Source organism: Macaca nemestrina, chromosome 19, assembly GCF_043159975.1.
Source record: "Macaca nemestrina isolate mMacNem1 chromosome 19, mMacNem.hap1, whole genome shotgun sequence".
Taxonomy (NCBI): Eukaryota; Metazoa; Chordata; class Mammalia; order Primates; family Cercopithecidae; genus Macaca; species Macaca nemestrina.
The window spans coordinates 77,699,379-77,721,515 of NC_092143.1; the positions used below are offsets into that span (position 1 = coordinate 77,699,379).

The window sequence follows — 22,137 nt, forward strand, 5'->3', positions numbered from 1 at the left end:
TTTAGCATTTTCTTAAAAAGGTAAACATCCACCTATCCTATAACTTAGTAATCCCACTCCTGGGTTATTGAAGGGATATGAAGATTTTTGTGACACCAGTCTTATACACTTAACTATATACTTAAAATCTGTATGCTTTCCTGAATGCAAATTATTTCTCAAACTTTAAAATTTGCTATGAAAGAAAATCCTCAGTTGCCGAAGATCAGATGTGGAACCAGACTACAATGTGATGAATAAAGACCATGATATTCACCACATTATGGCACTACGGGGACAGGGTGGGTGAGGGACCTGAGGACACGATTTTGGCCCATCACCTAAAGGTAGCATCTGTAACAACATAGCAATCTTACATGAAATAAGGATATAGCCACTGGCAAGAAAAATGGCCAACACGTGGGGGAAAGAACAACCAAAAAGGAAAGAAGAAAAATAATAGTTCCCTTAAATAAAATTAATCTTTCATAGTGGCAGGACTGCCATCCCATACTCACGCGTCTGGTAACAATAGGATCCAGGTCTTTAGGTTCCCGGTGGCTAAGGGTCATGAGATCTGCATTGAGCGTTCTAATGCGCTGTAAGCGAAGGCGAATATATCGCGCAGAAGTGAATTCCAACAACTTGGGTGAAAGATCGTCAGCGCTTGGTCTGCCATTGATGAGTGATGTATGAATCTGAAGATGAAGGCATCAAAATAGATGAATGTCAATTTTTTTTTTTTTTGAGATGGAGTCTCGCTGTATGGTCCAGGCTGGAGTGCAGTGGCGCAATCTTGGCTCACTGTAACCTCCACTTCCCAGGTTCAAGCAATTCTCCTGCCTCAGCCTCCTGAGTAGCTGGGACTATAGGGGTGCACCACGATGTAGAGCTAATTTTTGTATTTTTAGTAGAGACAGTGTTTCACGATGTTCACCAGGTTGGTCTTGAGCTCCTGACCTCAGGTGATCCACCTGCCTCAGCCTCCCAAAATGCTGGGATTATAGAGGTGAGCCACTGCACCTGGCCACAAATGTCAATTTTAAGCATGCAAAAACATAGCCCTGATTGTCCAATGTCAGGATAGAATCTTTAAGAGATACTATCTAAAATCAAAACAAAACAACTAGCTTCTTGTAAAAGTATGTCTAACATTTGTTAATTACTTGTGAATTACCATGATCTCAGTGTCTTCAGTTTATTGAAGTTATCTATTTCAGTGTCTCAGATATACTATATACTTAAAATCTGTATGCTTTCCTGAATGTAAATTACGTCTCAAACTTTAAAATTTGATATAAAAGAAAACCCTCACTTGCCGAAGATCAGATGTGGAACCAGACTACAATGTGAAGAACAAAGACTATAGCATTCATCACATTATGGCATTATTGCTGCAGATCTTTTAAGAGGACTGTTTCTCTCCATGTGGTTAGAATATTTCAGCATCTGTCCCGGGGCTACACCTTCTCTGAAGCAAATTTTAGATGTTATGAATAGGCTTCGAGAAGAACAAAGAAAAAGTGCCACAAAGCCTGAATGATACAGGCTGCCTTAATTAATCTCTGCCCTTGAAACAACACACAGATCACTGCAGAGTTCCCGCCGTGAAGAGCACTGGAGAGTTTTTGTAGTTTCATCTCTTCGAGCCAGGTGCTACTAAAGAATGGGCTGTTTCTCATTACACCCTGACTTTAAGGAAGCGTATACAATCTGGGCACGCTGGGAACTAAGCTGCAAGACTTCAAAAGTCTCCAGCGCTCACCACCTACCGAGGAGAACATTGAGAAAACTGAGAACTACAACTCTGGGGGACATTTTAGCTCTCTAATATTTCAACAAACGTTCTTGCCAGGGTGCTGTGGGGAAGATGCTCTGAAGGAGGATCCAAGGGCATCATTAAATCAGAGCAGAGTGAAGACTGAGAGCCTCCTTGAAGAGAGGAAGTCAACAAGGTAAACTACATTGTTTGTGAAATTACTCATAACAGACTTGACTCATGGCCACTTTAAATAGAGCTAGATAGCTATGTTAAAGAGTTTTGTATTGACAGAGATCAATTTTGCGTCTTTAATGTTGGCCATGACAACGGCTGTCTTAACATCTGAGACAGGGAGACTCTGATGAGGAAACAGATCTTGCCGCAGCGGGCACCATACCCACCTCTCCATGCTCAAGTGGCACCAATCTGGAATAATAGGAGGTGCAGATCACTTCATCATCAGCCCTGTAGGTGGGCGGCCCTCGTCTTGGAGTTATATTGTAACGAGACAAACACTCTGAGTCGCTGACTGCATAATACTGCCAGGGGCTGAACGTGGTGCCGTCTAGAGAACGCTCCAAAATCCAGTTTCCAGGTCGAGGGGCATTGGCAGCTTTAATGATGACATATGCAACTTGAAAGACCTGAAACAAAGACACTGAAAAGTCTCAGTCCAGAATCGATATAAGCCAGGCACAGAATGAGAGCTACTGCATGATCTCACTTAAAGGTAGAGTCTAAGATAGTTGAACTTAGAATCAGACAGTAGAGTGGTGGCTGCCAGGAGCTGTGGGAGAGGGGAATAGGGAGATGGTGGTCAATGCATACAAAGTTTCAGTTATGCAAGATGAATAAGTTCTGGAGATATAATGGATGATAACAATACTGTACAGTATACTAGAAATTTATGTATTAAAAGGGTAGATCTTATGTATGCTCATCATATACACAAAAGGGTAGCTATGTGAAGTGATAAATATATTAGTTATCTGGATTGTGATGGATGATTCTTTCATAGTGTATACGTATGTCAAATCAAGTTGTATACCTTAAATATATACAATAATTTTTTAAAAAAATAGAATCAGTAGCAGCTGTTTAAAAACAAAAGTGCATCTTGAGAGAACTGGTATACATTGGTTGCCAAAATTGAAGCTCTGGAGTATAACTGCTCATACATGTTAATCAGAAACGTGTCTTGTGAATAATCTCTTAGTAGCATTTGTTTTCAGAATAAACTCAAAAAGTACAAATAAATTTGTATTATTATTATTATTAACAATATTGGTATGAACATAAGAGCTTGTTCTTGTTTCCAGTGTATGTTATTTGGATCTTGAAAGATACTTGTGTTATGTTACATTAACAGTAGTGTTAAAAGTATTTTTATAGTGATTTGGAGATAACACAACTAAATATGAGAAAAAAGTCAGCCCACTACACATCTCCAGAATGGCTAAAATCCAAAACACTGACAACACCAAACGCTGGGGAGGATGTGGAGCAACAGGAATTCTCATTCATTTCCGGTGGGAATGTAAAATGGTACATCCTCTTTGGAAGATAGTTTGGCAGTTTCTTACAAAACTAAACATGCTTGCCATACTCAGTAGTAAAAATGCTCACCATACTCAGCAGTCATGCTCCTGGGTGTCTACCCAAATGAACTGAAAACTTAGGTCCTCACAAAAACCTGCACCACCATTGCCAAAACTTGGAAGCAACCAAGATGTGCTCTAACAGGTAAATAGAAACACATGCTATGGTGCATCCAGACCATGGAATATTAAGATAAAAAGAATGAATTCTCAAGCCACAAAAAGACATGAAGAAACCTTGAATGCATATTACTGGCTGGGTGCAGTGGCTCATGCCTGTAATCCCAGCACTTTGGGAGGCCAAGGCTGGTGGATCTCCTGAGCTCAGGAGTTTGAGACCAGCCAGAGCAACGTGATAAAACCCCATCTCTACTAAAATACAAAAAAAATTAGGTGGGTGTGGTGGCACGTGCCTGTAGTCCCTGCTACTCAGGAGGCTGAGTCATGAGAATCACTTGAACCCCAGAGGCAGAGGTTATGGGAAGCCAAGATTGCGCCACTGCACCCAGCTTGGGCTACAGTGTGAGACTCTGTCTCAAAAAAAAAAAGAAAGAAAGAAAGGCTAGGTGCCGTGGCTCACGCCTGTAATCCCAGCACTTGGGGAGGCTGTAAAAAAAAAAAAAAGAAAGAAAAAAGGCTAGGTGCCGTGGCTCACGCCTGTAATCCCAGCACTTGGAGAGGCTGTAAAAAAAAAAAGAAAGAAAAAAGGCTAGGCGCCGTGGCTCACGCCTGTAATCCCAGCACTTGGGGAGGCCGTGGCAGGCAGATCAGCTGAGGTCAGGAGTTCGAGACCAGCCTGACCAACACGGTGAAACCACATCTCTACTAAATACAAAAAAGGCACATGCATGTAATCCCAGCTACTTTTGAGGCTGAGGCAGGAGAACCGCTTGAACCTGGGAAGCAGAGGTTGCAGTGGGTTGAGATTGAACCATTGCACTCCAGCCTGAGCAACAAGAGAGAAACTGTTTCAGAAAATAAATAAATAGGCTGGGCGTGGAGGCTCAAACCTGTAATCCTAGCACTTTGGGAGGCCTAGGCAGATGGATCACGAGGTCAGGAGATCGAGACCATACTGGCTAACACGGTGAAACCCCGTCTCTACTAAAAATACAAAAAAATTATCTGGGCATGGTGGTGCATGCTTGCAGTCCAGCTACTCGGGAGGCTGAGGCAGGAGAATCGCTTGAACCCGGGAGGCGGAGGTTGCAGTGAGCTGAGATTGTGCCACTGCACTCCAGCCTGGGTGACAGAGCAAGATTCCATCTCAAAATAAATAAATAAATAAATAAATAAATAAATAAATAAATAAATGCATATTACTAAGTGAAAGAAGCCAATCTGAAAAGGCTCCATACTGTATGATTCCAACTGTATGACACTGTGACAAACGCAAAACGATGAAGACGGCAAAAAGATCAGTGGCTACCTGCGTCTCAGGGGGAGGGAAGGAGATGAATAGGTGGAGCACAGGAGATGTTTAGGGCAGTGAAACCACCCTGTATGATACTTTAACGGTGGAAACATGTCATTACACATTTGTCTAAACACACAGAACGTACAACACCAAGAGGGAACCCTCATGTAAACTATGCACTCAACAATAATAATGCATCAATATTGTCTCATCAGTGATAACAAATGCACCATTCGAATGAAAGATGGTAATAGTGGGAGAAACTGGAGGGGAGGGAGAGAGTGAGGAGTATGCAACTTTGTACTTTCTGCTCATTTTTCTATAAATGTAAAACCGTTCCAAAAACGTCTATTAATGGAAAAAAATTAAAAGTCAGAGTAATGAGGAAACAAACTGGGGAAAAAAATGAATGTAGATGACTATTATCAGCAGGAGGAGACTAGGCAGACAAATCCTGGATTTGGAAGGGACCCTGGTAGACATCTAGCCCAAAATCTAGCACTGAGAAGGAATTATCTCTCCAAAATCCCCAGGCCTTCTCCAAGTACTTCCAGTGACAGGAAATTCATTAGCTCCTAAGACAGTCCTTTTGTTTTAAGACAACTTCCTCATTAGAGGATTTTTTTTTTTTTTTTTTTTTTTGAGACAAGGTCTGACTCTGCTGCCCAGGCTGCTGGAGTGCAGTGGCACGATATCAGCTCACTGCAGTCCCAACCTCCTGGGCTCAAGTGATCCTCCCACCTCAGCCTCCAGAGTGGCATGCACCACCACACCTGGCTAATTTTTATATTTTTTTGTGGGACAGGGTCTTGCTACGTTGCCCAGGCTGGTCTCAATCACCTGGGCTCAAGTGGTCCACCCACCTCGACCTCCCAAAGTGCTACGATTATAGCCTTGAGCCACTGTGCCTGGCCAGACAATCTTATTTTACATTGATTCAAGCTCCCCCATAATATTCTACAGGCTGGAGCTGCAGAAAAGATCTTGGATTCCACTTTCATGTAACTGTCCTTCAAGTATCTGAACACAGCTATCATATATCACCTCCAGAATCTCTCATTTTTATCCTTAATATTCTGGTTTCCTGAAAACATTCATCATTTAACAAGACATCCTCGCCTTGTCATAAGGCTCTGGACATAACCTTATTTTAAAATGCAGCTCCCAGAAATTGAATAGAGAACTCTAAATGTTTTCTGAACTGTGAAGAACGTAGTGAAAATATCACACCCCTGTTTTAGTTATTCAGCCTTAGCAAGCACTCACTTTTCTGAGAGTAAACTTAGATTACTAACTCAGGTCGCGGTAGCAAGCAACAATAACCAAAACATGCCTTCCTCCATGTGAACTACTACTGACTCCAGACTTCCTTTAACCCAGATGGATACAGGTGATTTTTTAAAAAACCAAACTCTAGTACTTTTAATTTGTAAAATAGATACGCAATACATGTGTGTAAATGTACCTCTAAACATGCGTGTGTACAGTTGACCCTTAAACATGTAGTTTAAACTACATAGGTCCACTTATAAATGAACTTTTTTGTGTGCTTCTGCCACCCCTGAGACAGCAAAACCAACCCCTCTTCCTCCTCCTCCTCATCCTACTCAATGTGAAGATGACAGGGATGAGGACCTTGATGGATCCACGTCCACTTAATAATAGTAAATATAATATTGTCTCTTCCTTACAATTTTAATAACAATTTCTTTTCTCTAGCTTACCTTATTGTAAGAATATACCATAAACATATAACACACAAATACATACATAATACATAATATAATACATACAACACATAAAATATGTGTTAACTGTTTATGTTGTCAGCAAGGCTTCAAGTCAATAGTAGGCTATTAGTAGTTAAGTATTTTAGGGAAGTCAAATGTTATTCATGGATTTTTTGACTGCATTGGGAGTTGGCACCCCCAACCCTCAAGTTATTCAAGGGTCAGCTGTGTGTGTGTGTGTGTGTGTGTAAATATATATATATATATGTATATATAAAAATTTAGGCCAGGTGCGGTGGCTCATGCCTGGAATCCCAGCATTTTGGGACGCTGAGGTGGGCAGATCAATCGAGGTCAGGAGTTTGAGACCAGCCTGGCCAACATGGTGAAACCCCATCTCTACTAAAAAAATACAAATATTAGCTGGGTGTAGTGGCACATGCCTGTAATCCCAGCTACTTGGGAGGCCAAGGCCAGAGAATTGCCTGAACCTGGGAGGAGCCAAGATCGCACCACTGCACTCCCAGCCCGGGTGACAGAGCGAGACTTCATCTCAAAAAAAAAAAAAAAAAAAAAAATTTACCCACGTACACACACATACACCTATATGTGTATGTCTTCGGAAGGAAGTTGTTAATTTACTGAGTCTTATTGCCTGAGTTTTCTTGGGTTTTATTTCTTTGCTTTTCTTTTCCCTGATTCTGGAATTCCATAGAATCAATAGGGACTAATAATTCTATCTCATTATAGTAATTCTTTCCACCTGCCAGAAACGTTCTCCAATGGACTTCAGTGTGCGAGTGATTTCAGGGAGTTGGATGTTTTGGCTATCTCTGCGCTTGTGCTGCTTTCCTTTTGAAGACAACTGCCGTTTCTAAAGCACATTAGAAGTGAAATAAGGGCCGGGTGCAGTGGCTCGCGCCTGTAATCCCAGCACTTTGGGAGGCCGAGGCGGGCGGATCATGAGGTCAGGAGATCGAGACCATCCTAGCTAACACGGTGAAACCCCGTCTCTACTAAAAATACAAAAAATTAGCTGGGCGTGGTGGTGGGCGCCTGTACTCCCAGCTACTTGGGAGGCTGAGGCAGGAGAATGGCGTGAACCCGGGAGGCGGAGCTTGCAGTTGAGTGGAAGCTTGCAGTGAGTGGAAGCTTGCGCCACTGCGCTCCAGCCTGGGCGACAGAGTAAGACTCTGTCTCAAAAAAAAAAAAAAAAGTGAAATAATGTGTTCAGGGGCTTTGACAAGAAGGACAAGGGAGAACATTCTCATAGCTACTCAGCACTGTCCAATGTTTTTGTAAATGTTTGCATCATAAAAGTTGAACTCTATGAATATGTGGGTTGTGATCATTCATCACCGCTGCACATGTGAAACGACTTCACACAGCAGAGGCGCCACATAAGCCAGGATGATCAGGCAGCCCGTTTGGGAGGGAGAGAAGGCAAGGTCATTTACAAAGACATCTGAAACAGAATTACTTTCTGTCTTCCAGTTTCACATTTGAAAATGGAAAGAACAAGTTTACCACGTGCATGTTAAGAGCTTTACACATGTATCATCACATTTAATCCCAAACAACCCCGTTATTGTTTTTGTGCCCATTTTACACATTTGGAAACTGAAGAAAAGAGAGGTCAAGGAACAAACTACTGAGTTGCAGGTCCCCAAAGAAACCAGGTGGTGTCAACTCCAGAGCCCTTCAGCCACCCTGCGTACTGCCTGCCCCCAAATCTTCACACACACATAGGGTCACTGAACTTTCGCTTTTGTAATGCCAAGAAACAAACAAACAAAAAGATTCCTACATTCACCTGGAGACCAGGTTCATGTGTTAAGTACCGTGGCAGCTCTTCCAGATATTCTGCTGAGTCGGGGAAGAGGATGGAGAGTGTGCAAGAAACAACAATTAATGACTTCTAATGCCACGAAGCACTTTCTGTGGCTAGTGCCAATGCCACATGCTTCATTAGAATTATTAATGCTTTGAATTTTTTTTTTTTTTTTTTGAGACAGTGTCTCGCCCTGTCGCCCAGACTGGAGTACAGTGGTGTGATCTCAGCTCACTGCAACCTCCGACTCCTGGGTTCAAGTGGTTCTCCTGCCTCAGCCTCCGGAGTAGCTGGGATTACAGGTGCACGCCACCACGTCCGCCTAATTTTTGTATTTTTAGTAGAGATGGGGTTTTACCATGTTGGCCAGGCTGGTCTCAAACTCCTGACCTCAAATGATCGATGCCTCTCAAAGTGCTGGGATTAAAGACATGAGGTACCATGCCTCAACAACTCTTTGAATTCTTACAACTACATTCTTCTTACGAAGTAAGTACTGTCATTTCCCCCCATTACAGATGAGGAAATTGGGGCACAGAAAGGTTAGGTAATCTTCCCAGTATCTTACAGGTGCTGAACTGTATACAGCAGGGCTTGAACCCAGGCAGTTTGTACTCTTAAGCACTATGCCGCGCTACTTCTAGATATTGCAAAGAAAAGGAAGGCCGGGCGCAGTGGCTCAAGCCTGTAATCCCAGCACTTTGGGAGGCCGAGATGGGCGGATCACGAGGTCAGGAGATCGAGACTATCCTGGCTAACACGGTGAAACCCCATCTCTACTAAAAATACAAAAAATTAGCCGGGCAAGGTGGCGGGCGCCTATAGTCCCAGCTACATGGGAGGCTGAGGCAGGAGAATGGCGTGAACCCGGGAGGCAGAGCTTGCAGTGAGCTGAGATCCGGCCACTGCACTCCAGCCTGGGCGACAGAGCGAGACTCTGTCTCAAAAAAAAAAAAAAAAAACAAAAAAAAAAAAAGAAAAGGAAAGAAATCCCAGGCTGAGACAACTGGTAAGTCCTAATCCAGTTTTTCCACCCTTTTACTTCCACCACTGTCATTCCTTTCTTTCCTTCCTTCTTTCCTTCGTTTCTTCCTTTTTCCTTCCTTCCTTTCTTCCTTCCTTCCTTCTTCCTTCCTTCTCTCTTTCTCTTTCTCTTTCTCTCTTTCTCTCTCTCTCTCTCTGTTTCTTTTTCTTTTTTTTTGATATAAGATCTTACTCTATCACCCAGGCTGGAGTACAGTAGCATGGTCACAGCTCACTACAGCCTTGACCTCCTGGGCTCAAGAGATTCTCCCACCTCAGCCTGCTAAATCACTGGAACCACAGACAAGCCACATGATGCCTGGCTGATTTTTTAAAATTTTCTTCGTAGTCATGGGATCTCACTACGTTGCCCAGGCTGGTCTTGAACTCTTGGGCTAAAGTGATCCACCCACCTTGGCCTCCCAAAGTGCCGTGATTACAGATGTGAACCACCGACCCAGCCCATAATTATTTCAATACCATGTGCCAGTATTTTATCAACCTTTTGCCAGCTTTTATTCTGAGAGCTTAGTTGTATGTTAGAAAATGATACCAAACAGAAAAACAATCACAGTGAAAAACTTCAGGATGAACTTTCAAGGGAGGAGTTAGTTAACTTTTATCTTGATCAAAGCCTTCCTTAGGATGTTGGCCATTGTTCCCACAATCTCTCAATAGCCCTCAAGGTCCCCAAACTGGAGACCAGGACACAAACTAGGGGTCCTGAGAGTGGTGAGTCTGATAAAGAGGAAGAGGTGCTATGAAGACTCTAAATACAATTTGTCTTCATTTTGCCCCATTTTGGGCTGAACTATTTCCCCCAAAATGCATACATTGAAGTTCTAACTTCCAGTAGTTGAGAACATGGCTGTAACTGGTGACAGGGTCTTTAAAGAGGTGATTAAGTTAAATGAGGTCATTGCAATGGGCCCTATTTTTGGCATCATAGGAAAAGCAGATTAGGACACGGACAGTACAGAGGGAAGACCCTGTGAGGACTCAGGGAGGATAAGCCACTATGAGCCAGAAGAAACCGACTCTGCTGACACCTTTACCTTACACTTCAGCCTCCAGAACTGTGAGGACGTCAGTGTCTCTTGCTTGAGCTGCCCAGTCGGTGCTACTTGTTACAGCAGTCCAAGCTGATTAATACAGGCGCAATTCACCAATCCTGTGTTGACAAATTGGTCTTACACATAATGTAGGAAAACTGAAGGATTTTCTGTTAGTATGTAGAACTTTTTTTTTCTTTTTGAGACGAAATTTCTCTCTTGTCGCCCAGGCTGGAGTGCAGTGGCGCAATCTCGGCTCACTGCAACCTCTGCCTCCTGGGTTCAAGCGATTCTCCTGCCTCAGCCTCCCGAGTAGCTAGGATTACAGGTGCACACCACCATGCCCAGCTAATGTTTGTATTTTTAGTAGAGACGGGGTTTCATCATGTTGGCCAGGATGGTCTCGAACTCCTGACCCCAGGTGATCCACCCGCCTCAGCCTCCTAAAGTGCTAGGATTACAGGCGTGAGCCACTGTGCCTGGCTGGTATATAGAATATTAAACCCTTGTCCCAATAAAATCCACAATATTTCTTTTGCCCTTTTTTTGCAAGGTTGACTAAACTGCCTTTTCTCTGGATTTAAGGTTGGCTGAACACAAACTGATGATGCAGGGGTTCTCACTAGACTCACAGTCAATGTAGTCTTGCTAAACCTGCAGCTGATACAGCCACTTTTAAATCCACTTTCATCACGATTTTCCACCAAGTAGCCTTTGTTAATGATCACTGGAATGCACATAAACAGTGTCACATAAATAAAGTAGGCACACATCAAACGCCACTTTCTAAAAAGGAATCCAGACAGGAATGTTCATGTGGGCCTCGATCTTAACTTAAATATATAAAATCCATCTCAGGCACAGATGTCTAAAAAATACAGATAACTGAATTTTCCAGCATCAGAGGTCAACTTCCCATGTGCAGAGAGAAGGGAAGCCTCTCCTCTCCACGAAGTGCAGCTGTTCTCCGCAGGCTCTCAGGAAATCTACAGGGCTCAACACCAGGCACGACTCCCCTCTGAAAATTCTCCATAGAAGAACCTACCTGCCTCCATGGGGGTAACTGAACAGTGAATGAAGGCATGTTTTCTCTCTTGCATGAAGGAAATGAACTTTTCCCAGACAAAAGAGATTTAGATGAACAGTTAAGTGCGTTTGATAAATAATATTGCTCAATTATCCCTGTGAAAGTGGCGATTTTGTGCTAAGCTTTATGTCTCATGAAATTATTAGAGAATGAAATGTAAAATGACCATTTGAATTAATACTTACTACTCAGGAATAAAGAAGCAGTTATTTAATAGGAAGCTAATTACTAACGCAGATATGGCTCACTTCCAGTTTTATAGTGTGTCAATCACCAAAGCACTTCAGTCAATCGATCAGCACGTGAAGTGGCAACAAAAACTAGGAAAAACAGAGATGCTAGGGAGCTGAGAGGGAAGGAAGGATGCCTGGATACACATTTTAAATACAGTTCTCAGAGCAATTACTTGAAATGTCATTTATATTATATTTCAGTTGGCAGTTTTAACTGTTATCTCCTCATTTTAGGAGCAGTATACTCAATTAACAGACCAAAAAAACCCAGCTTCATAAATGAGAAGAACATTTTAGAATAAAATATGATTTGTTTCTCTTTAAATTTGGTGCTGCCATTAGATGTGCAAAATAAACATGTCCCAAAATTAAAACAAAACAAAACATGTCCTTGTCCAGTAACTTTTCTCTTTTTTCCCCATTTTCTTTTGGCTTTCTGTTTTGATTAGGGGAGGAGGGACAGGCTGCCAATAGTGATAAATTTAGATCAAGCAGATTTCTTTCCTTAAAATTCTTAAAATTCATGTCTCAGACAGGACAATCTAGGAATGCTCCCTTCAGAACTATGCTGAGATACTTAAAGTGGACGTTGAAGAAAAGTCAAAGTAAGAAAGACGATTGCTGACAAATAGAGGGCACAGAGATACCAGCCCATTTAAAACGTAAATAGTAACCCATGATAGTAATCTGGAGATAGGAAAGGAATACTTCAAATACCCATCAGAAGCAGTTTTGTCTTCTATCAGTCAGAAAAGCGATTTCAGAAGGAGCCCACCCGCAAGCTGACCCATGGTCCAGGTGCCACCGTTTCCATTTGAGGGTGACTAATAGAATTGTTGTTTTAAAAAGCATGCAGGCTGGGGGTGGCGGCTCACGCCTGTAATCCCAGCACTTTGGGAGGCCAAGGTGGGCAGACTGCAGACTGCTTGAGCCCAGGAATTGAGACCAGCCTGGGCAACACGGCAAAACCTCGTCTCTGCAAAAACTACAAAAAAAAAAAAAAAAAAAAATCATTCAGGCATGGTGGCGCATGCCTATAGTCCCAGTCATGGAGAGGCTGAAGTGGGAGGATCACTTGAGCCTGGGGAGTCAAGGCTGCGGTGAGCCGTGATGGTGCCGCTGCACTCCAGCCTGGGTGACAGAGCGAGACCCTGTCCCTCATCCCCCGCAAAAGGTGCTGAACCGCTTTATCTAAGAAACAGAACAGACAAGTAAGAGGTTGGTTTCCATTCCTAGTCCCGATGTATTTCTCCCTATAATTGTTCCCATTGCTCAAGCTGACCAAGTGTTCTTGGCGATTTTGCTAAATTTGTGGAAAAATAGCTGGAACTACCTCAAAACCACAGCCAGACATGTCACCAAATGCTCTTGGTGGGGATCTTCATTTATTTTCCCCACCTTGTAAGATCCACATGACAGCCAAGTGCCCCTAGAATGATATAAACCCACTTGTGAAATGCAGTTATAGGCCATTTTCAGACCTGAGAAATCCAAAAAGCACCTTTTCTATTCCCCAACTCCTAACCATTCCCTTGGCCGGAACAATTGAGTTTTCACCTAGGAGTATCTTCGCCTTTGAAATCACACTAGGCTTTTCTCCAAAATGCAGTTCCCCATTTGTTCATGTTGGGACGGTGGTGGCAATGAATGGCATCCCTGCCTTCCTCTTCTGGCTGTGGAAGTAGGCTCAGAAATCTGTCATGAAGATTGGAAAAAGCAGTTTGCAATATTCCAGAAAAAAGCAAACCGGAGGATGTGGTGTAGATGGGCGCAGCAGAGGCCTGCTCAACACACTCCCTCCTGTGTCACAGCCTGAGCGGGTGCTTGTGGATCCACCCTGGAAGCTCTGTCCTGTGGGCCAGAACCTGTGCATTGGAGAACAGCCTGCACAGGAAAAGAAGAGTGCACACATGCCCTGGGGGAGAGAGTCAGCTGTCCCCGAGTGAGGACAATGACTGCTCCTCCCTTGAGGACAGGTGGGGGAGGGGTGAGCAAAGGAACACTCCACAGGGACACAGGAGACTGGGGACAAGGGACACCCACTAACAATTTTTCACTGCAGCTTCGTCCAGTCATCATTAACTGAGCATCTGCTTTGTCACAGGGACTACGCCAGGTGCCACAAATATGGCAGCGGATGGAAGGTCAATGTGACCCAATGCCCTGGTGGGAAAGCCAGAGGCTGACCAAGTCACCAGGGAGAAGGGCGGAGGCTACGAGAGTGTCTGGGTGTTGGGGGAAGGCCCATTAAGTCTGGAGAAGGCAGATAGTCAGGGAAGGCTTCCCTGAAGGTATCTCTGAAGCCAGATGGGAGATGTCCAGGTAACTGGAGTGAAGGTGAAGAAGGACAGAGTGGAACCCTGAGGGCAGAGCACAGAGGAAGGAGTGCAGAGACGGCAGGAGACAGCCAGCGGGGGCCTGGTCAGGGCCATGGGCCAGCACGCAGATCTTTGTGCACCGTGGTAAAACCCTTAGACCATCCCAGGACCTGAAACCAAGGAGCTACGGGGTCACCAGGGCTGAAGGTCACAGAATTGGATGTTGGTGCCTGGAAATCATGAGAGATGGTGGTGCTGACTGTAAACACCAAGAGACCAGAGCAGAGAGAAAAGAATGGGTCTTACGGGGTTTTCTAAAAGGTCGAAACGTGAGTGAGAAGGAAAACACAAAGAGGCCAAGCAGGGCCTTCCAGCTCTGATCAGATCCCTCTCTCCACTGTAGGAAGAGTGCAGAGTTCTCTCCCACGTGGCCCCAAAGCCCACACCTCCCCCCTCTTGCCTCCGTCCCAGAGAATTTCTGGCTAAAAACTCAACTTCTTTTCACCTCTTCTCCTAGTCCTCACATTGACCTGGTTTTGCCCCAGTTGATGGAGCGATGGTTAAGAGCTTACAGCTTGCATCCCTTCTTCTCATGCCTTATTATGAGAAAACACACGGGTATCACACCCAATGACAGTAAAAGGGGCCCTTAATCATTAAGCCTCGAAAATCCAACAGGTGATACTGCCCAGAAAAGCTGTGCAAATCCGTACTTAACGAACTCCATTAAACATTAACCTATTAGTTATACATTTACAACACCCAGAAACAATAATTATGTGTTCTTTCCTTCGGGCACTAAATCCAGCCGAATCGTTGATAGTTTCAGCACCAGAGAGATGAGAAAGTATTATTTTGTGTGTGTGTAAAATTTCACTTTTGATATGGATCTTTGGTCTATATTCTACTTGAAGATTCTCCTTTTTCTTTAGACACATCTAACCTCATTGAGTATCTAACTGACAAATCATCATATTTAAAGCTTATTTTTAAAAGAGAATATCCAAATATGTAGGATACATAATATATAGGAAGGCTTTTGTTTATTTTTTTAAAACATGCAGTGAGAATGTAAAATGGTGCGGGTACTACGGAAAACAGTACAGTGGCTCCTCAAAAAATTAAGCATAGAATTACAATATGATGCAGAAATTCCTCTTCCAGGTATACATCCAGAAGAATGGAAAGCAGGGACTCAAACACACATACACACCAATGTTCACAGCAGCATTATTCACAATAGCTAAAAGGCGGAAGCAGCCCAAGTGTCCATCAATGGATGGATGGCTGAACAGAGTGTGGTCTATACATACAATGGAATATTACTCAGTCTTAAAAAGAAAGGACATTGTAATACATGCTACAACATAGATAAACCTTGAGGACATTATGTATGCTAAGTGAAATAAGCCAGACAAAAGGACAAACAGAGTACGATTCCACTTATGTAAGCTTGATTACCCAGAGTAATCAAATTCATAGACAAAAGGTGAATGGAGGCTACCCAGGGCTGGGGGAAGAGAGGAACATGGAGTTGGTGTTTAAGGGGTAAATAGTTTCCATTTGGGAAGATGAAAAAGTTCTGGGGATGGATGGTGGTGATGGTTGCACAATATACTTAATGTCACCGAACTGTACACTTAAAAATGGTTAAAATGGCTCCCACGGCAGCCTCGAGTGCCCCGTCCCATCTGGCTCCCCCTGCTGATGTCTAGTGTTTTTTTCTCTCTCCTGTCCTTGTGTTGAAGGCAAGAAACACGGTGTCAAGCCCCCATTCCCTCCCTACTCTGACAGCACGATTGGATGGTGTGTATTGTAAATTTTTTTTGTTTATTTTGTTCTGAAATTAAAGTATGCAAAATAAAGAATATGCCATTTTTATACAAAAAAAGGTTACAATGGTAAATTTTATGTTATGCATATTTTACAACACTACCCCCTCCAAAAAAAAGAGATGAAAAGTGAATGGTATGAAGATTCAACCTTGTGAAAGACTGAGCTGTCTAAGTTGCAAATGAGTAGGAATGTAGTATTTCTAGGCAGGGGCCAACTCCATAGAAACCAATTAAGTCAGCGGAGGTCAAGCAAACAGCTCCGAGGGGATGTTTGAAATCTTATCTTTCTCATGACCTGATTTCGGTCACATTCTTTCTGAGCTCTGGCAAGGCATGATGATACTTCACAAAATACAAAATCAGAGCCCCAAACTCAGGGCTTTACCACTGTTTACACAATGCTTTCTCCTTGGTGGCATTTCCTGAACAGCACAGTGACCTCAGGCAGCCCCGTTTCTTGCCTGGCTCAGTCTATAAGACTGATACAAGACTGGATAAAGTTGTAAATGATCCTAAATATTGTTCATCCCAATGGAGACCTACTAAGTGGTTATTTAACTGGCATTTTTTTGTGCTTCTGTCATATGGAGAACACAGATAAATATCTTCTGATTACATACCATTAAATAGTAGGTAAAGTAAAAATTCTTAAATTATATTGACAATTCTCATGATAGTCTTGTAAATACTATGGAGGAAAAGGTCTTAGAAACTGTTGAAACTGCACTGGATCAGTCACTTGCTCTTAAAAGGGTGATAAAGAATAGCCAAGGCCAGGTGCGGTGGCTTACGCCTGTAATCCCAGCACCTTGGAGGGCCAAGGCGGGTGGATCACAAGGTCAGGAGATCAAGACCATCCTGGCTAACAGGGTGAAACCTCGTCTCTACTAAAAATACAAAAAAATTAGCCAGGTATGGTTAATTGGTGGCACACGCCTGTAGTCCCAGCTACAAAAGGCCCTTGAGTCCCACCAGACCAGAAGGCCCTTGAGACCTGGGGCCTGCCTTAAACACGCAATGAAAGTGGCCTGCTCATCACTGCTAATAACCGACGTAGTGAAGGAACCGACCATGTGTTGTGCACTTTCTCTGCACTAAGGGCTTAACGTGGATCTGATCATTGTCTTGTTCATCGACGAATCCTGAGATCCCAGTATGCACAAGGCAGAGATTCCGTGATTTCTTAAATATATTCAGTGTTCTCAGATATGATGCAATGGAGCAAAAGGTCACCCCTGGTTGTAAGAATCACAGGGGATTTTTTAAAATAACTTTTTTCTTACATTTTTCTACAGTTTAAAAAGTTTCTGCTATTATATGTTACCAGTACATCAAAATAAAGGAAGTTCTGTGTAGAGAAAAGGTCCACTGAAGACATTAAAAACACAAGAGATATTTTGAGATCTAGCTGAGGTTTTTATAAGCCATTTTTAAAAAAATGTTGTTACAGCTCTGTTTTTAAAGATGGAAATGCTACAATCTGAGTAGAAGCTAAGTCAATACATAAAAAGAAAAGAAAAAGCTAGAATGGACACCAAACTGCACTATATTTTTCAAAGAAAAATTTCTTGAGAAATTAAAACTTATCCCTTTTTTTTTCAGCTTCAATATAACAGGAAGAAATAATTTCAGAACGGACTTCCCTCTTTTCCCATAAATATACAAAAATCTTTACTTTGATGCCAAAACAGTTGGGGATATGAAAAGCATATTGTGATCCAATCCTGCAAAACCGTCTTCACGGATTTCCCTGAATCCTCCCAGGCCCAATGCAAGAAGTCCTGCTGGGTAGAAACACTGAAAGTGTGCGGCCAAACCTTGGCAGCTCAAAATCTAAAGAGAACTGAGCTCTGCCAAATGGCAAAATGGTTATCCTGAACTATTTGGCAAACCCCACCAATAATACATAAGTGCGAAAGCTTAAATATAAATCTTAACAAGAAACAAAACTCCATCTTGTTCCTAAAGCCTGGCCTCAATTGTTTTCACTTACTCAGCTCACTTACTGTGAAAAGAACAGTATCTGCATTCCTGTTCGGTTCCTATAAGCTCTTCACCCCACCTAAAGACAGGGGTGCGGCCCCTACAAGATAAGATATGCAAGGCTGCAAAGATTAAAGCCTTCCAGAGAAAGACCCTTTCAGAAGGCTAAGGTAGTAGTAGTTTTAAAACAGGCCTCAAATTCTTCACCCCTCCTCCGGTTGACGGGTGAGGCTAGTCTATCTTTCCCAACTTGAATCTCTGCCAACCTGAGTGACTGGGTGTCTCATAGAGCACAGGGAAACTGGCACTGTGTGACTGGAGACCAGGTCTAAGAGGCGACACAACTTCTGCCTCCTGCCCCAAGCTGCCCTATAAGCCAGCTGCCTTAAGGCCGCCATGCTGTGAGGAAGCTCTGGCGTCCATGTGGAAAGACCACACAGAGAAGCCCTGAACCCTCATGAACATAGCCTCCAGCTGCCCCAGGGACCTTCTCCCAGCTGCTCCAGCACCCTCTTCCCCAGGTTCTCCAAACCCCCTCTTCCAGCTGCCCCAGAGACCCTCTTCCCTAAGCTGCTCCAATTTTAGCCCCCATGGTCTGCAGCCTTAGACATATCCACTCAGGCTTTTCCGAAATCCTGACCCCACTGAAATCAGGAAAGGTATAAAATGAATGTTGCTGTTTTAAGCCATAAAGTTTCACAGTGATTTCTTCCACAATAGATAACCAGCAGAGAAGCTATGCATGAGAAAATAAAACGAGGTAATGAAAATGTGAAAACGAAAGAAAGACCTATTTCTGAGGCTAGCAGCTTCACAGAGAACATGACAACAAAGATAAAAATGTCTGAAGGGCAGGAATTTAGGGTGGCTTCCTTCCAAATCATAATGATGAGCTTAAGATTTCTTCCAATCTATTTATGTTACCAAGCAAATCAAGAAACCTTAATATCTGAAATTGGTGGAGGCCAGTATGAAGTAATAGAAACTGGAATAGAATCATTAGAGTACAAACAAGCATACAGTAAAAGTAATTTCTATCTGAGTGCTTCTAGGAAGGGTTTCTGCCTAACCTCTTTTCAGGAACAGCCAAAATTCACTTGTAATGAGACGCTCCAACTTACATGCAATTCTTGCAATAAAAATCTTTAAAGATTTTATCTTAAGAATGTGAAATTTGCCTATTTTTTTGTTGACCTTGTCGATGTGCTTAATAAACACTTTATATTTGAATGATATAATAATAAACCTCACCTAGTACTGGTCAATTTTTCAGAAATTTGGGGGAAAAAAACAACTGACATCTGAATTAATGAGGTTTTACAAAACCCAGCAAACAAGCAGCTCTTGTCTAAAGGTTTGCATAAAACAAAGGCCCCTCTGTGATTATGTTCCCACAACAAAGTGCTACTTCCTAATTAAACCTACACATAAAATAAAGCACGGCTCCAAAAGGCAGCTTTATTTTCAATGCCATAGGGAACTTTCCTTCTTTACAAAACAGATCTTATCTTCTAAAAGACCATTACACAGTTTTACTCACACATCTGACCCTCACTCCCAGTGAAATGTTCTCTGGGTTTAAAAGCTTTTTAAGGAAAAGAGAAGATACTGATTTATTTTCCTCCTTCTTCGTAAAAAAAAAAAAAAAAAAAAAAGGCTAGGTAGCACCCAATTCTATCAGCCACTGCAAAAGCATGAAGAAAGTGTCAATACCTTACTGGATTCATGGGGGAGAGGACCCTACTGAGTAGGCAAACAGAAGAGGGAAGGGGATAAAATCTGAACACTCCCAACATCAGGAGAGAATTGCAAGAGCTCTTGCCAGTCACCCCATAAAGTCAGAACAAAGGAAAACAATAATTGGAGACCAAAGACAAGGCGACAGCGTAGCATGGTGTAGAGGGAACCAGAGGTCCTGGTTTCCAGGCCTAGCCTGAGCACGTGCAGCCATAGGCCCTGGGCAAGCCTGTGACCTGCTTGCTCTGTGCTGTGATTTTTTGTACCTGTAAAGAGGAGATCATTCGCATTCCAGAACTGTTGGGAAAAGCAGATTAAATAATACGGATGAGGAAAAAAATGCTGAATAGTCTATAATTCATATCTATAAGTTCCTATATGTGTAGCTGTTAATAACATTCCTCTTTCAAAAGATGCTCAAAACAAAATTAACCATAAATTTGTCATATAAACCTCAAACGTGATTGATATTCACTGCATTATTTCATGGGTATATGTACGAAATGAACCTTTTTTCATCGATAGCTCAAGTTATCACCCATAACAGAAAAAGCACCAAAACGTTAGGCCTGAGGATTCTTGGGCAAATGATGGGTAAGCCATATATATAGAAACTATTAATACAGCTTTAACAATTATTAATCTTGAGTTTTAGTTATACTGGGAAATGCTCATGATATAAAATTACATAAAACATTCAAACACGAATTTATATATCACATCATCTGTCTCAGCTGGACGGTCAGAGTGGTGCAATGATGCAGAGTCCAGGCTCTTAAGCTTCAGTGAGTCCCACCCTTGAGCAAGCCTCTTTAAACTCTCTAAGTCTCAGTTTTGTCATCTGTCTAAAGGGGATAATAACAGGCGCCAACTCATAGGCGATTATGAGAATTCAATGACATAATCCTCATCAAGTGCATAGCACAATGTCTGGCGCAGTAAGTATGTAATACATAATAGTACTGTCGTAGCATTATTAAATGCATAGAATTGTAGGCAAATGACACAGTCAATATTCCAAGATGCCAATTAGCCATTGCTACAAGGTGAAGAGATGATGTGTTTCTGCCCGTTTATGCTTATCTGTATCTTCCATTTTTCTATGATGATTCCATCTTAATTTCCTAATCAGAAAAAACAGAATAATTATTGACTTATGAATTTCTCAAAATCTGCATAACTGCACTCCTTAATCCTGTTAGCTAACTGTGATTAGATTCTATTAAGCCCTTGTTTAACATTTCCCTTGGTGATATCTGAAGATCTTTGGGAATCTAAAGTGATTTGCGTATTAGAAATATGACAGAGGGAAAAAAACTCAGGTTTATTAAACGTGAGGAGTTTGTTAGGTACTCTACATCCTTCATGCTATCACATTTCACTTTGTATATATCACCCTACCACACTTCATGCATCTCCACCAAATCACGCCACCAAAACCCAACAGTTAATACACAAATGGAACTGCTTCTGTATTTCCTCCATCCTTATCCTGAAGGTCTCGGGACCAAGCTGGTGCCCTGATGTAGTCTCTCGGCTGAGAACCAAGAACACCTAGTCTGTAGTGTACTAGACAGCAGTCCATGATTTCTCCAGGAGAATTCACTGCAATATGCTTTCTACATATTCAAAAGTATTTGTAATAAAAAGGCTCAATAAATAAAAAAATCTGAGAAAGACTTGATCAGATATAAGCATAATGTGCTTTGTTTAAAAACAACAACAACAAAGCACAAGCAGAATTTTTATGCTGTGTAAATGGTAAAGAAATTTCTGAATACTACTTATTTTAAGTGATCTTATTTTAAAAGCCTACCCTAAAACACTAAAAATTACCTAAAGCAGTCTGTAACTACATGTGTATGTTTATTTTTTAAAAATGCCTTAAACATCTAAAATGGAGACTGCCTTCTGGAATTCCTCAGACTAACTTAGTCCATCCCTTCAGGATGAAGTCAAGCATGACAAATTTCAAGACAAAGGATGGACTTACAGAGGTTTGAAATCTCTATGTAAAATATCCAGGTCTTAATTTGGCCAAACTCATGTAATACCACATTCATAATAATGAACACAGTTTTACTTTTTCCTTTAGAAAAAGGAAAATACGTTAGAAAGGTGATGGGAAAAACCAAAATCTTCCAGAGAACCATTCTTACGACTGAGATAAACACAAAGGCCGAGGTAAAAAAGAAGCTCTTGGCTGGGCGTGGTGCTCATGCCTCTAACTCCAGCACTTTGGGAAGCCGAGGCAGGTGGATCACCTGAGATCAGGAGTTCGAGACCACATACCTGTAATCCCAGCTACTCAGGAGAATCGCTTGAACCCGGGAGGTGGAGGTTGCAGTGAGTCAAGATCGAGCCATTACACTCCAGCCTGGGTAACAACAGCGAAACTCCGTCTCAAAAAAAGAAAAAAAAAAGAAAAGAAAAAAGAAGCTATTTTCTTTTTTCTTTAGGGGGATTTGAAAATATTAAGGAGTGTCACATTAATTCATGTCCTACACCTGAAAGCTATTAAAAGTGTTATTTTACTTTCATAATACTGTGAA

General features: G+C 42.2%; 1 protein-coding gene across 2 annotated transcripts in view; it reads right to left on the reverse strand.

The window, feature by feature from the left end:
* LOC105478856 (laminin subunit alpha 1) overlaps positions 1-22,137 on the reverse strand; it is a 164,823-nt gene that overhangs the window by 101,772 nt on the left and 40,914 nt on the right. For both annotated transcript variants that reach the window (XM_011736557.3, XM_024791959.2), the window contains exons 4-5: positions 2,143-2,385; positions 498-677 (exon numbers count right to left, since the gene is read on the reverse strand). In XM_011736557.3, the coding sequence (XP_011734859.2) occupies positions 498-677; positions 2,143-2,385 (423 nt within the window). The remainder of the gene's footprint in view (positions 1-497; positions 678-2,142; positions 2,386-22,137) is intronic.